Below are 13,606 nucleotides of genomic sequence, written 5' to 3'. Positions count from 1 at the left end.
GCAAGTGCCACCAATCAGTGCCCATCAGTGCAGCCTCATCAATGCCCATCAGTGCAGCCTCATCAATGCCCATCAGTGCCAGCTGTGACAGTGTGAGGAAAGTACTGCCGATAAATGGCAAGTGCCACCAGTCAGTGCCACCTATTAGTGCCACCTATCAGTGCCCATCAGTGCAGCTTCATCAATGCCCATCAGTGCAGCCTCATCAATGCCCATCAGTGCCAGCTGTGACAGTGTGAGGAAAGTACTGCCGATAAATGGCAAGTGCCACCAGTCAGTGCCGCCTATTAGTGCCACCTATCAGTGCCCATCAGTGCAGCCTCATCAATGCCCATCAGTGCCAGCTGTGACAGTGTGAGGAAAGTACTGCCGATAAATGGCAAGTGCCACCAGTCAGTGCCACCTATCAGTGCCCATCAGTGCAGCCTCATCAATGCCCATCAGTGCAGCCTCATCAATGCCCATCAGTGCCAGCTGTGACAGTGTGAGGAAAGTACTGACGATAAATGGCAAGTGCCACCAGTCAGTGCCGCCTATTAGTGCCACCTATCAGTGCCCATCAGTGCAGCCTCATCAATGCCCATCAGTGCCAGCTGTGACAGTGTGAGGAAAGTACTGCCGATAAATGGCAAGTGCCACCAATCAGTGCCCATCAGTGCAGCCTCATCAATGCCCATCAGTGCAGCCTCATCAATGCCCATCAGTGCCAGCTGTGACAGTGTGAGGAAAGTACTGGCAATAAATGGCAAGTGCCACCAGTCAGTGCCGCCTATTAGTGCCACCTATCAGTGCCCATCAGTGCAGCCTCATCAATGCCCATCAGTGCAGCCTCATCAATGCCCATTAGTGCCAGCTGTGACAGCATGAGGATAACCGGCAAGTGCCGCCACCACCACCATCTATTCAGTGCCCTTCAGTGCTGCCTATTAGTGCCCATCAGTGCAGCCTCATCAGTGCCTCCTCATTAATTCCCACCAGTGCCAGCGCGAGGAAAGCACTGCCGATAACCGGCAATTGTGTTTACATCGTGACTAGCTATGATTGGACACAGCTGATCACGTAGTAAAAGGCCGCTGTGATTGGTCCTTTACCTTGTCATGTGATCAGCTGTGTCCAAAAGGACACAGCGATCACAGAGAGCCCCGGGTGCGCACCGCTGGGGGCACTGTTTTTGGAGGACGTCCTATGACACCCTCTCAGAACTGGACGACCGTGCTGTAGTCGTCATTCGGCTATATCGCGGTCAACAAGCGGTTAAACAAGCTGTAGTTAGAAGCCGATTGGCTCCCATGTGCAGCTGTTCCAGTTTTAGAGAATCTCCCCCTGATTTTCTACGTGAAACGAAATCCCCGGCCATACTGGATTTCTATTCACATCAAAATTTCAAGATAAAAAAAAAAAAAAAAAAGAGATCAAATCCAAGCTTCATCCAAAAAGGCAGTTCACACGGAAAACTGGTTTTAGGTGGAGCCTGATCTACGGTCACCTGACTTCTTCCAACTCCTGGGAATTTCAGGAGACCCCTCCCTGTTGTCGTTGCTGGCACGGTTCCCATTTGCCTCGCAGGCAAGGTATTCCCTCTAATGAGAAGAGAACATTTCAAAATTAAAATCCAGCAGGGATTGTGGGAACCCTCGTGATGGCCGTGTCAGGTCTACAGACCTGGGAACTCACCGCTGAGATCTCCATGCTAGATAGAAGGATCTGTAAAGTGAACGCTCTTCCAAAGCTTTGGGCAGACAAAAACTGGCCGTGCCTGGGTCGAATTTGCTTTTTCAAAAATCGTAATTGTGACGGGAGTCACTTTGGGTGGGGGGGCCATGGAACACAGCCCCCTTTGGAGAGGTGGGGAGACCCCTGTCTCATCTCCCCATATCCCTATTATGTGTAAGTCACCCTGTGCCTGTTAGGGGTACAGGGTGGAATGTTCTAATATTGGGGTGGGGGGGGGTGTTCATTGTTCACTGCCATGCTGCTGCATCCCATTGTTCTATTGTGTGTCTCATTTGGGAGCAAACTATTATGGGATGTATGTGTTTGTACTGGCTTGGTGGGGGGTGTTTCCGGCAGCCCTTCCCCCTGATGGGACGGCCTGCTGATGTGTTTCCTGTTACTGGGTGTATTTCCCCGCCCTGTGTATATATCTTGTTCAAATAAAGCAGTCCATTTCATGTTTTAATACGAGTCTGGTGCTGTCTATTTCTTGTATGGTGTCCGTGGATCTGTGTTCGGACAGGGAAGCGGGAGTCTAACGGAAATACCCTAGTGCAGTCGGGGTCCAATTCTGTTACAGTAAGAATTTTCGCTCGAATTTAGAATCATTGGTGGGCCACCGCAACCTCCGATTTTCACGCGGCCATCAAATTTGGAGTGATCGGGCATTTTGAGAAAACAAAGGAATTCAAAATCAATGATGGGAATTGTGCGAGAAATATAATCGAAAAAGAAATAAAATGTGACCTGGAAAGAAAAAGAAGATTCACGGCTAAAAAGTTTCTTTTCTGTAACAAAGGAAATTGAAGGCCAAATTTCAAAATCCATGGTGGCGCTATCAGGTTAAAAGAAAAAAAAAAAAAAAATGCACAAAATTTCCGATTTCTGAAAATCATTCGGAATTCAACTCATGTATGGCCTGCATAAGGCTGGCCATAGATGGATCGTTCCTTTTTTTTTTTTTTTTTTTTTGATCAGCCAGCACGCTGAGCATTAAAAAAAAGAAAAGGATTCCCCTAGCCACATATTAAAGATGGTGAATCCTTGCTGTGGCACACCTTCGCTGTCAGAATACACTGATCAGCACTGCAGCCAATTGGCTGCCTGTGCTGATTGAATTAAAAATGGTCCAACATTCACCTTCAAGAGAAGCCAATTGTTAGATAGACTTCTCAACTCGTATGGACTGCATAAGGCTTGCCATAGATGGTTCTTTTTTGGGGGGTTTTTTTGATCAGCCAGCATGCTGAGCATTAAAAAAAAAAAAAAAAAAAAAAAAAAACACACAAAAAAAACAAAACAAAAACAAATGGAGTCCCCTAGCCACACATTCAAGATGGTTGAGTGAATCCTTGCTGTGGCACTCCTTCGCTGTCAGAATACACTGCTCAGCACTGCAGCCGATTGGCTGCCTGTGCTGATTGAATGAAAATTTTTCCAACATTCACCTTCAAGAGAAGCCATTTGTTAGATCGACTTCTCTTTAGCGAATACGGCTATTGATGCATTTAAAAAAGTGGTTGAGCCACCTTTTTACCTCCTCCCGCACCCACCACTCCCCCTTTAGCCACAGAGGCAGCAGATAGGGGTGCCGCAACCATGATGCTTTGTTTCTCGGCTAAGGTAGCCATGACTTTTTTGAATCTCGCTCTGCAAGAACCTCGCAAGGATTGCGCCATGCTAGAGCAGGGTTAAAGGGGTAAAGCAGGCTGTGAGGAGGCAAGTGCATTCTGAAGAGCGATCTGAACACGGACTGCACTTCAAACAAACAAAGGGCTTGTAAATGAGCCCTTAGTCTACCTTGTATTCCATAACAGCAATGCACGGGGTTACAGCATGCTAGTGCAGGGGTCATGGGGTTCAAAAGAAACCAATCATTAGATCGACTTCTCTTTAGCAGGAATGGCTATACATAGTGTGCTAGTGCAGAGTTCGAGGTGGCGAGGAGCTGATACAATAACACCTCACTACCTGGCAAATGCTCTCTGAAGAGCAATTGTCACATGGATCGCTCCTTAAAAAGCAAAGCACTTGTGAACGAGCCCTAAATCTATCTTGTATTATTTATTTATTTCAGGTACTTATATAACGCCGTCAATTTACACAGCACTTTACATATACAGTCATGGCCGAAATTGTTGGCACCCTTGATATTTTTCCTGAAAATCAAGTATTTCACACAAAAAAGGTATTGCATTAACACATGTTTTGCTATACACATGTTTATTCCCTTTGTATGTATTGGAACAAATATAAAACAGAGGCAGAAAAGCAAATATGACATAATGTCACACAAAACCCCAAAAATGGGCTGGACAAAAGTATTGGCACCCTTAACTTAATATTTGGTTGCACACCCTTTGGAAAACATAACTGAAATCAGTCGCTTCCTATAACCATCAATAAGCTTCTGACACCTCTCACCCGGAATTTTGGACCACTCTTCCTTTGCAAACAGCTCCAGGTCTCTCTTATTGGAAGGACACCTTTTCCCAACAGCAATTTTAAGATCTCTCCACAGGTGTTCAATGGGATTTAGATCTGGGCTCATTGCTGGCCACTTCAGAACTCTCCAGCGCTTCTTTGCCATCCATTTCTGAGTGCTTTTTGACGTATGTTTGGGGTCATTGTCCTGCTGGAAGACCCAGGATCTTGGACGCAAACCCAGCTTTCTGACACTGGGCCCTACAGTGCGACCCAAAATCCTTTGGTAATCCTCAGATTTCATGATGCCTTGCACACAGTCAAGGCACCCAGTGCCAGAGGCAGCAAAACAACCCCAAAACATCATTGAACCTCCACCATATTTTACCGTAGGTACTGTGTTTTGTTCTTTGTAGGCCTCATTCCGTTTTCGGTAAACAGTAGAATGATGTGCTTTACCGAAAAGCTCTATCTTGGTCTCATCTGTCCACAAGACGTTTTCCCAGAAGGCTTTTGGCTTACTCAAGTACATTTTGGCAAACTGTAGTCTTGCTTTTTTATGTCTCTGTGTCAGCAGTGGGGTCCTCCTGGGTCTCCTGCCATAGCGTTTCATTTCATTTAAATGTCGACGGATAGTTCGCGCTGACACTGATGCTCCCTGAGCCTGCAGGACAGCTTGAATGTCTTTGGAACATGTTTGGGGCTGCTTATCCACCATCCGGACTATTCTGCGTTGCAATCTTTCATCAATTTTCCTCATCCGTCCACGACCAGGGAGATTAGCTACAGTGCCATGGGTTGCAAACTTCTTGATAATGTTGCGCACTGTGGACAAAGGCAAATCTAGTTCTCTGGAGATGGACTTGTAACCTTGAGATTGTTGATATTTTGCCACAATTTTGGTTCTCAGGTCCTCAGACAGTTCTCGTCTCCTCTTTCTGTTGTCCATGCTTAGTGTGGCACAGACAGACACACAATGCAAAGGTTAAGTGAACGTCTCTCCTTTTTATCTGCTTTCAGGTGTGATTTCTATATTGCCCACACCTGTTACTTGCCCCAGGTGAGTTTACAGGAGCATCACATGCTTGTAACATTCTTATTTATCCGCAGTTGTGAAAGGGTGCCAATACTTTTGTCCAGCCCATTTTTGGAGGTTTGTGTGACATTATGTCGAATTTGCTTTCTTTCCTCCCTTTTTTTGTTTTGTCCCAATACACACAAAGGGAATAAACATGTGTATAGCAAAACATGTGTTAATGCAATACGTTTCGTGAGAAATACATGATTTCCTGGAGAAATATCAAGGGTGCCAACAATTTCGGCCATGACTGTATATTGTACATTCACATCAGTCCCTAACCCTCAAGGGGCGTACAATCTAAGGTCCCTGACCCTCAAGGGGCGTACAATCTAAGGTCCCTAACCCTCAAGGGGTGTACAATCTAAGGTCCCTAACCCTCAAGGGGCGTACAATCTAAGGTCCCTAACCCTCAAGGGGCGTACAATCTAAGGTCCCTAACCCTCAAGGGGTGTACAATCTAAGTTCCCTAACCCTCAAGGGGCGTACAATCTAAGGTCCCTAACCCTCAAGGGGCGTACAATCTAAGGTCCCTAACCCTCAAGGGGCGTACAATCTAAGGTCCCTAACCCTCAAGGGGTGTACAATCTAAGGTCCCTAACCCTCAAGGGGCGTACAATCTAAGGTCCCTAACCCTCAAGGGGCGTACAATCTAAGGTCCCTAACCCTCAAGGGGCGTACAATCTAAGGTCCCTAATCCTCAAGGGGTGTACAATCTAAGGTCCCTAACCCTCAAGGGGCGTACAATCTAAGGTCCCTAACCCTCAAGGGGTGTACAATCTAAGGTCCCTAACCCTCAAGGGGCGTACAATCTAAGGTCCCTAACCCTCAAGGGGCGTACAATCTAAGGTCCCTAACCCTCAAGGGGCGTACAATCTAAGGTCCCTAACCCTCAAGGGGCGTACAATCTAAGGTCCCTAACTCACATTCATACATACACATACTAGGGACAATTTAGACAGGAGCCAATTCACCTACCAGCATGTCTTTGGAGTGTGGGAGGAAACCGGAGTACCCGGAGGAAACCCACACAGGCACAGGCAGAACATGCAAACTCCAGGCAGGTGATGCCGTGGTTGGGATTTGAACCAACGACCCCAGTACTGCCAGGCGGAAGTGCTAACCATTTAGCCAATGTGCTGCCCATGATGCATGTCATGGGAATAAGCACAGAGGAGGATTTTCTTTTCTTCTTTTTTTTTTTTAAAACACAAAGCAATGTTATTTTTTTTATTTATTATTTCAGGTACTTATATAGCGCCATCAATTTACGCAGCACTTTACATATATATTGTACATTCACATCAGTCCCTAACCCTCAAGCGGTATACAATCTAAGGTCCCTAACTCACATTCATACATACACACACTAGGGACAATTTAGACAGGGGTCAATTCACCTACCAGCATGTCTTTGGAGTGTGGGAGGAAACCGGAGTACCCGGAGGAAACCCACGCAGGCACAGGGAGAACATGCAAACTCCAGGCAGGTGTTGCCGTGGTTGGGATTTGAACCAATGACCCGAGTACTGTCAGGCGGAAGTGCTAACCATATATAATTTATATTTATTACGCAAACTCCAGGCAGGTGGTGCCATGGTTGGGATTTGAACCAATGACCCTAGTACTGGCAGGTGGAAGTGCTAACCAGATGATATAATTTGTATTAATTATGCAAACTCCAGGCAGCGGTGCCGTGGTTGGGATTCGAACCAATGACCCGAGTACTGCCAGGCGGAAGTACTAACCATATATAATTTATATTTATTATGCAAACTCCAGGCAGGTGGTGCCGCGGTTGGGATTCGAACCAATGACTCAAGCACTGCCAGGTGGAAATACTAACCATATATAATTTATATTTATTATGCAAACTCCAGGCAGGTGGTGCCGCGGTTGGGATTCGAACCAATGACCCGAGTACTGCCAGGTGGAAGTGCTAACCATATATAATTTATATTTATTATGCAAACTCCAGGCAGGTGGTGCCGCGGTTGGGATTCGAACCAATGACCCGAGTACTGCCAGGTGGAAGTGCTAACCAGATATAATTTATATTAAATTATGCAAACTCCAGGCAGCGGTGCCGTGGTTGGGATTCGAACCAATGACCCGAGCACCGCCAGGTGGAAGTGCTAACCATATATAATTTATATATATTATGCAAACTCCAGGCAGGTGCTGCTATGGTCAGGAATCAAACCGACAACCCTAGTGCTGCCAGGCGGAAGTGCTAACCATTCAGCCACTGTGCTGTATTGCATGACAGCAATGCGTGTGGTTATGGTGTGCTGTTGCAGGGTTCAAGGGGGTAAAACAGGCAGTGAGAGAATAAGATAAAAAAGTGCAGCGCTAAAATCAGTCAAATGAACATATAATGGTAATATAGTAAAAGTAATAAAACACCGTGAGGTAAGACTTCACTATCAGTACGTAAATAACAGGTGACAACTTGGTATAAAGTGATCACGCTTAGGATAGCTAAAATGACAATGAAAGATATAACTGTCCAAATAAAGTGCAAAAAAGTTCAAATAAGGTGCCAAATATTACCCAAATGTGGGATCATATATCAGGTGATAATAGTTCCAAATGGCTATAATCAGATGAAAGACTTCACTATCCCAGTGTGAACCAATAGTACTCCGGTGACATGCGATAGTGAGATTGCACACTCACCAGAAGCGCAATCTTAATGCGCATTTATCATTTAAATCAGCCAGAGGTCTCCTCTTAGGTACAGCCTGGTGTAGAATCACCTCCTCTGTGGATCTGGGTGTTAAGACGTCAGTCAGAGGACCCCTTTAAAGGGTTAGCTGTAATAGGGTCTGGTCATAAGATTCCCTCCTCTGGTCCGGAAAAAACACCTGGGGTCCTAGGGTGGGTTTAAGTGCAGCTGGTGGTGAAAGATGGCCGCCGGACTTCCGTGATCTGGTGGCGTGATGTCACGGCGTACAAAGGCTCCTCCTTGACGCGTTTCGTATCAGAATACGTCTTCAAAAGGGGTGTTGTCAAGGAGATAAAGCGCTTCCTCACCACCTGACAAATGTTCTTTGAAGAGCCATCCAAATGTGGATCGCTCCTCAAAGAGCAAAGCACTTGTGAACGAGCCCTTAGTCTTAACTTTGTATTTCCTGACAGCACTTTATGCCAAATATTCCTCTTCGTGCCTTTAGCCTCGGTCACAATAGTGCAGGTGGGACCCGCAGCTGCAACCACCCGCACATAAAACACGGAACCCATGGGTGGGTGCCATTAATCTTAATGGCATGGCGCATGCACTGGAGATTGTGCCCGCACCAGGAACCACGCTGTAGTGCAGTCCCCAGTGGAACCACGCTGTAGTGCAGTCCCCAGTGGAACCACGCTGTAGTGCAGTCCCCAGTGGAACCACGCTGTAGTGCAGTCCCCAGTGGAACCACGCTGTAGTGCAGTCCCCAGTGGAACCACGCTGTAGTGCAGTCCCCAGTGGAACCACGCTGTAGTGCAGTTCCCAGTGGAACCACGCTGTAGTGCAGTTCCCAGTGGAACCACGCTGTAGTGCAGTTCCCAGTGGAACCACGCTGTAGTGCAGTTCCCAGTGGAACCACGCTGTAGTGCGGTTCCCAGTGGAACCACGCTGTAGTGCAGTTCCCAGTGGAACCACGCTGTAGTGCAGTTCCCAGTGGAACCACGCTGTAGTGCAGTTCCCAGTGGAACCACGCTGTAGTGCAGTTCCCAGTGCTGGCTGTGATCTCTGGAAAGGCGCAGGGACCTTTCTCCTGCGTTTGTTGAGGCACGGCAGCCCAGGCATCCCGCAAAACTGCACTAGTGTGAACCGAGCATTCCTGCTGTGATAGCTACATGCCAAAACTGAGCAAGAAATAAACGTGACCAAGCACGGTACTTACCCATGTTGTAGCCGTAGGGTGACTCTGTGGACCCGTCCTGCAAACTGGCCAGGATCTCCCCTTTGCCAACATCGCTGTCACCGACCAATAGAAACTTCAGGAGGAAGTCGTAGGCTTTGAGTGGACTGGCTCTGTGGGTCATTCTCCTCTCCGAGAGACTCTCCAGTTGATGGGGCTGCCTCAGCCCATTATGGGGCGAGAAGAATCCAGGGTCACAGGTGCAGAGCAGAAGGGAAAATCATACCCAGAATCTTCACAAACTAGGAGACAAGAGACGGGCAGAAGTAAGACAGGATCAGCAGGTGAAAAATAAAGGAACAAAAGCCTAAAACAGAAAACTAATGCAGCCCTCACATCTAAGAACTGGTAAGCATGTTTGTAAAGGTTCAGAGTTTTCTTTCCAGCGGGAATGCAGTTCTGGCACCTCCAGCATTGAATGTATGTAATGGCAAGGATCTATTGCTGCTGGCTGTGAAGGGGATCTATTGTCACTGAAGGGGATATATTTTTGTGGGGTGGTCTATTGTTACTGGGGAGGTCTATTGTTGCTGGGGAGGTCTATTGTTGCTGTGGGTCAATTGTTGTTGGAATGGATCTACTGTTGAGAGAGGGGTCTATTGATGCTGGCTGCTGAGTGACCTGCTGTAGCTGCTGGGGGTCCTATTGTTGCTGGGGTGGTATTTCGTTTTCGGGACCAATTGTTTCTGGAGGAATCTATTGTTACTGGGGGGGGGGGGTGTCTATTGCTGATGGCTGTGGAGGGGATCTATTGTCACTGAAGGGAATCTATTTTTGTGTGGTGGTCTATTGTTGCTGGGGGGGGTCTATTGCTGCTGGGGGTCAATTGTTGGAAGGGATCTACTGTTGAGAGAGAGGTCTATTGATGCTGGCTGCTGAGTGACCTGTTGTAGCTGCTGGGGGTCCTATTGTTGCTGGGGTGGTATTTCGTTTTCAGGACCAATTGTTTCTGGAGGAATCTATTGTTGCTGGGGGGTGTCTATTGCTGCTGGCTGTGGAGGGGATCTATTGTTACTGAAGGGGATCTATTTTTGTGTGGTAGTCTATTGTTGCTGGGGAGGTCTATTGTTGCTGTTGGGGGGATCTATTGTTGCTGGGGGTAAATTGTTGTTGGAATGGATCTACTGTTGAGAGAGGGGTCTATTGGTGCTGTTTGCTGAGTGACCTGTTGTAGCTGCTGGGGGTCCTATTGTTGCTGAGTTGGTATTTAGTTTTCAGGACCAATTGTTTCTGGAAGAATCTATTGTTGCTGTGGGGAGGGGGTCTATTGCTGCTGGCTGTGGAGGGGATCTATTGTCACTGAAGAGGATCTATTTTTGTGAGGTGGCCTATTGTTGCTGGGAGTCAATTGTTGTTGGAAGGGATCTACTGTTGAGGGAGGGGTCTATGTCTATTGATGCTGGCTGCTGAGTGACCTGTTGTAGCTGCTGGGGGTCCTATTGTTGCTGGGGAGGTCTATTGTTGCTGTTGGGGGGATCTATTGTTGCTGGGGTAAATTGTTGTTGGAATGGATCTACTGTTGAGAGAGGGGTCTATTGGTGCTGGTTGCTGAGTGACCTGTTGTAGCTGCTGGGGGTCCTATTGTTGCTGAGTTGGTATTTAGTTTTCAGGACCAATTGTTTCTGGAAGAATCTATTGTTGCTGTGGGGAGGGGGTCTATTGCTGCTGGCTGTGGAGGGGATCTATTGTCACTGAAGAGGATCTATTTTTATGAGGTGGCCTATTGTTGCTGGGTAGGTCTATTGTTGCTGGGAGTCAATTGTTGTTGGAAGGGATCTACTGTTGAGGGAGGGGTCTATGTCTATTGATGCTGGCTGCTGAGTGACCTGTTGTAGCTGCTGGGGGTCCTATTGTTGCTGGGGTGGTATTTAGTTTTGGGGAACAGCAAGTGGAGGAATCTATTGTTGCTGCCCCCCCCCAGCAACAATAGAATCCACCAGTTGCTGGTCACTCAGGGTCTATTGCTGCTGGCTGTGGAGGGGGATCTATTTTTCAGCTTTTCCTGTTATCATTAACATGCAAACTATTTAGCACCACAAAATGATACTTGGCTCTGTATTCTCTAAAAGGAGAGGTCCTGGGAGGTGGGTAGGGGGTGGAACCAAGGGACGGTGCTCGGAGGTGGGTAGGGGGTGGAACCAAGGGACGGTGCTCGGAGGTGGGTAGGGGGTGGAACCAAGGGACGGTGCTCGGAGGTGGGTAGGGGGTGGAACCAAGGGACGGTGCTCGGAGGTGGGTAGGGGGTGGAACCAAGGGACGGTGCTCGGAGGTGGGTAGGGGGTGGAACCAAGGGACAGTGCTCGGAGGTGGGTAGGGGGTGGAACCAAGGGACGGTGCTCGGAGGTGGGTAGGGGGTGGAACCAAGGGACGGTCTTCGGAGGTGGGTAGGGGGCGGAACCAAGGGACGGTGCTCGGAGGTGGGTAGGGGGTGGAACCAAGGGACGGTGCTCGGAGGTGGATAGGGGGTGGAACCAAGGGACGGTCTTCGGAGGTGGGTAGGGGGTGGAACCAAGGGACGGTGCTCGGAGGTGGGTAGGAGGCGGAGACAAAGAGTGACTTAGAAGTGGGGAGGTCCTGCACCTATTTTTTGAGAAACAAGCCCTGCAAGGTTTTTTTGGCCTTCCTCTGGATTGGCTGTGCTTGGAGGGTTTTGTATCTGGAGCTTTTTTCTTCTATTGGTTGAATTGAATGCACTGGTTTTCTTTCATCCTACATATAGAAGGCCATACATGGGTCGAATTCTGAACGGTTTTTTGATCAAAAATCGAAAACATCGTTCGTTCTGTAATCCGATGGTGGAACCAATGATTTTGAAAATTGGACGTATTTCATGAATTTTCCAGCATGCCTGATAAACGAAATGGGGAGGAACCATGAAAATCGGCTGATGCCATTGCCCCACTAACAGAGCGAAAATCGGCTGATTATTCTTAGGTCCGATTGTCGAATGAAAAATCGTTCGGAAATCGACCTACACAGGGGCGGACTGACCATTTGGAAACTCCGGCACTGCTCGATGGCCCAGGGTCACTAGGGGGCCCCATGAGATGCCCCTGATACCTTTTTCATAGGCTTTTTTGAGTTTGGGCAAGGACACAGGGGCCCCATGATCCCCTATTGCCCGAGGGCCCCATGAGTTGTCAGTCCACCCCTGGACCCACGTATGGGTCTAACAATATACCTGCAAACAAATCGTTTGCCTTTTCATTCTCTAAGATTACAGAGAGATCTTGGATGTATTGTATTGGATTGTATCTGGTCTCTCTTCCTCCAGCATTCACCCATCACATCCACATTGGAGTCTGCAGGTGAATCTAGAAATCGGTCAGGATGGGGTCTATACATGTGCTATAGGTAGGAATTGCTCTCTGTAATTGAAGCGCCCTGTTGCTACATTTAACAAAGCGATCTTTACTATACGTAGCGTTTGACAGGTGAAAAATAACTCTTCTATTCTCCAAGCATTTGCCTCCCTGCAGTTGTCATAGAAACCATTCTTAGATTGCTCCACCATTATAAATAGCGAGGTTCGTATCCATGTGGGGAGCGGTGGAGCGTGGGCTTTTGCAAAAAGCATCAATTGAGGGCATTAAAGTGTCAACCCACCCAAAACTTACACTGATCAGCCATAAAGTTATGACCACCCGTCAGGGCATGGACTCCACTAGATCTCTGAAGCTATGCTGTGGTATCTGGCACTAAGCCATCAATAGTAGATCCTTTAAGTCCTGTAAGTTGGGAGCTGAGGTCTCCATGAACCGGACTTGTTTTTCCAGCGCATCCCTCAGATGTTTGACTGGATTGAGATCTGGGGAATTTTGGAGGACAGCTCAACACCTTGAACCTCTGTTGTGTTCCTCAAACTATTCTTGAATTCATCAGACCAGGCCACCTTCTTCTATTGCTCTGTGGTCCAGTTCTGATGCTCACATGTCCATTGTAGGCGCTTTGGCTGTGGGCAAGTGTCACCATGGACACCCTGACCGGTTAGCGGTTAAGCAGCCCCATACACAATGCACTGCGTGTTCTTTCTATAGGATTAGGATCTGAAGAATGTGGAGAACAGCTCAACACCTTGAACCACTGTTGTGTTCCTCAAACCATTCCTGAATTCATCAGACCAGGCCACCTTCTACCATTGCTCACCATGGAAAAATTGACCGGTTAGCAGTTAAGCAGCCCTATACACAATGCACTGCGTGTTCTTTCTATAGGATTGAGATCTGGAGAATGTGGAGAACAGCTCAACACCTTTAACCATTGTTGTATTCCTCAAACCATTCCCAAATTCATAGTCCAGGCTAACTTCTTCCATTGCTCCGTAGTCCAGTTATGATACTCACGTGCCCATTGTCGAAGCTTTTGGCTGTGGACACGGGTCACCAGGGGCACCCTGACCAGTCACCAGTTAAGCAGCCTCATGATGCACTGCATGTTCTATTGAATTAAGATCTGGAGAATGTGGAGACCAAGTCAACACCTC

General features: G+C 47.7%; 1 protein-coding gene across 1 annotated transcript in view; it reads right to left on the bottom strand.

The window, feature by feature from the left end:
- Positions 1–13,606, bottom strand: part of LOC149435781 (ras-related protein Rab-40B) — a 131,898-nt gene that overhangs the window by 103,356 nt on the left and 14,936 nt on the right. Inside the window, exon 2 of the mRNA XM_089662454.1 lies at positions 9,106–9,365. Within this exon, the coding sequence (XP_089518580.1) occupies positions 9,106–9,247 (142 nt within the window). The 5' untranslated portion in view covers positions 9,248–9,365. The remainder of the gene's footprint in view (positions 1–9,105; positions 9,366–13,606) is intronic.

Source organism: Staurois parvus, unplaced genomic scaffold (assembly GCF_062004578.1).
Source record: "Staurois parvus isolate SC_StPar_1 unplaced genomic scaffold, SC_StPar_1.0 ptg001477l, whole genome shotgun sequence".
In the NCBI taxonomy this organism is placed as follows: Eukaryota; Metazoa; Chordata; class Amphibia; order Anura; family Ranidae; genus Staurois; species Staurois parvus.
This window is presented reverse-complemented; position numbering and strand designations above follow the sequence as displayed.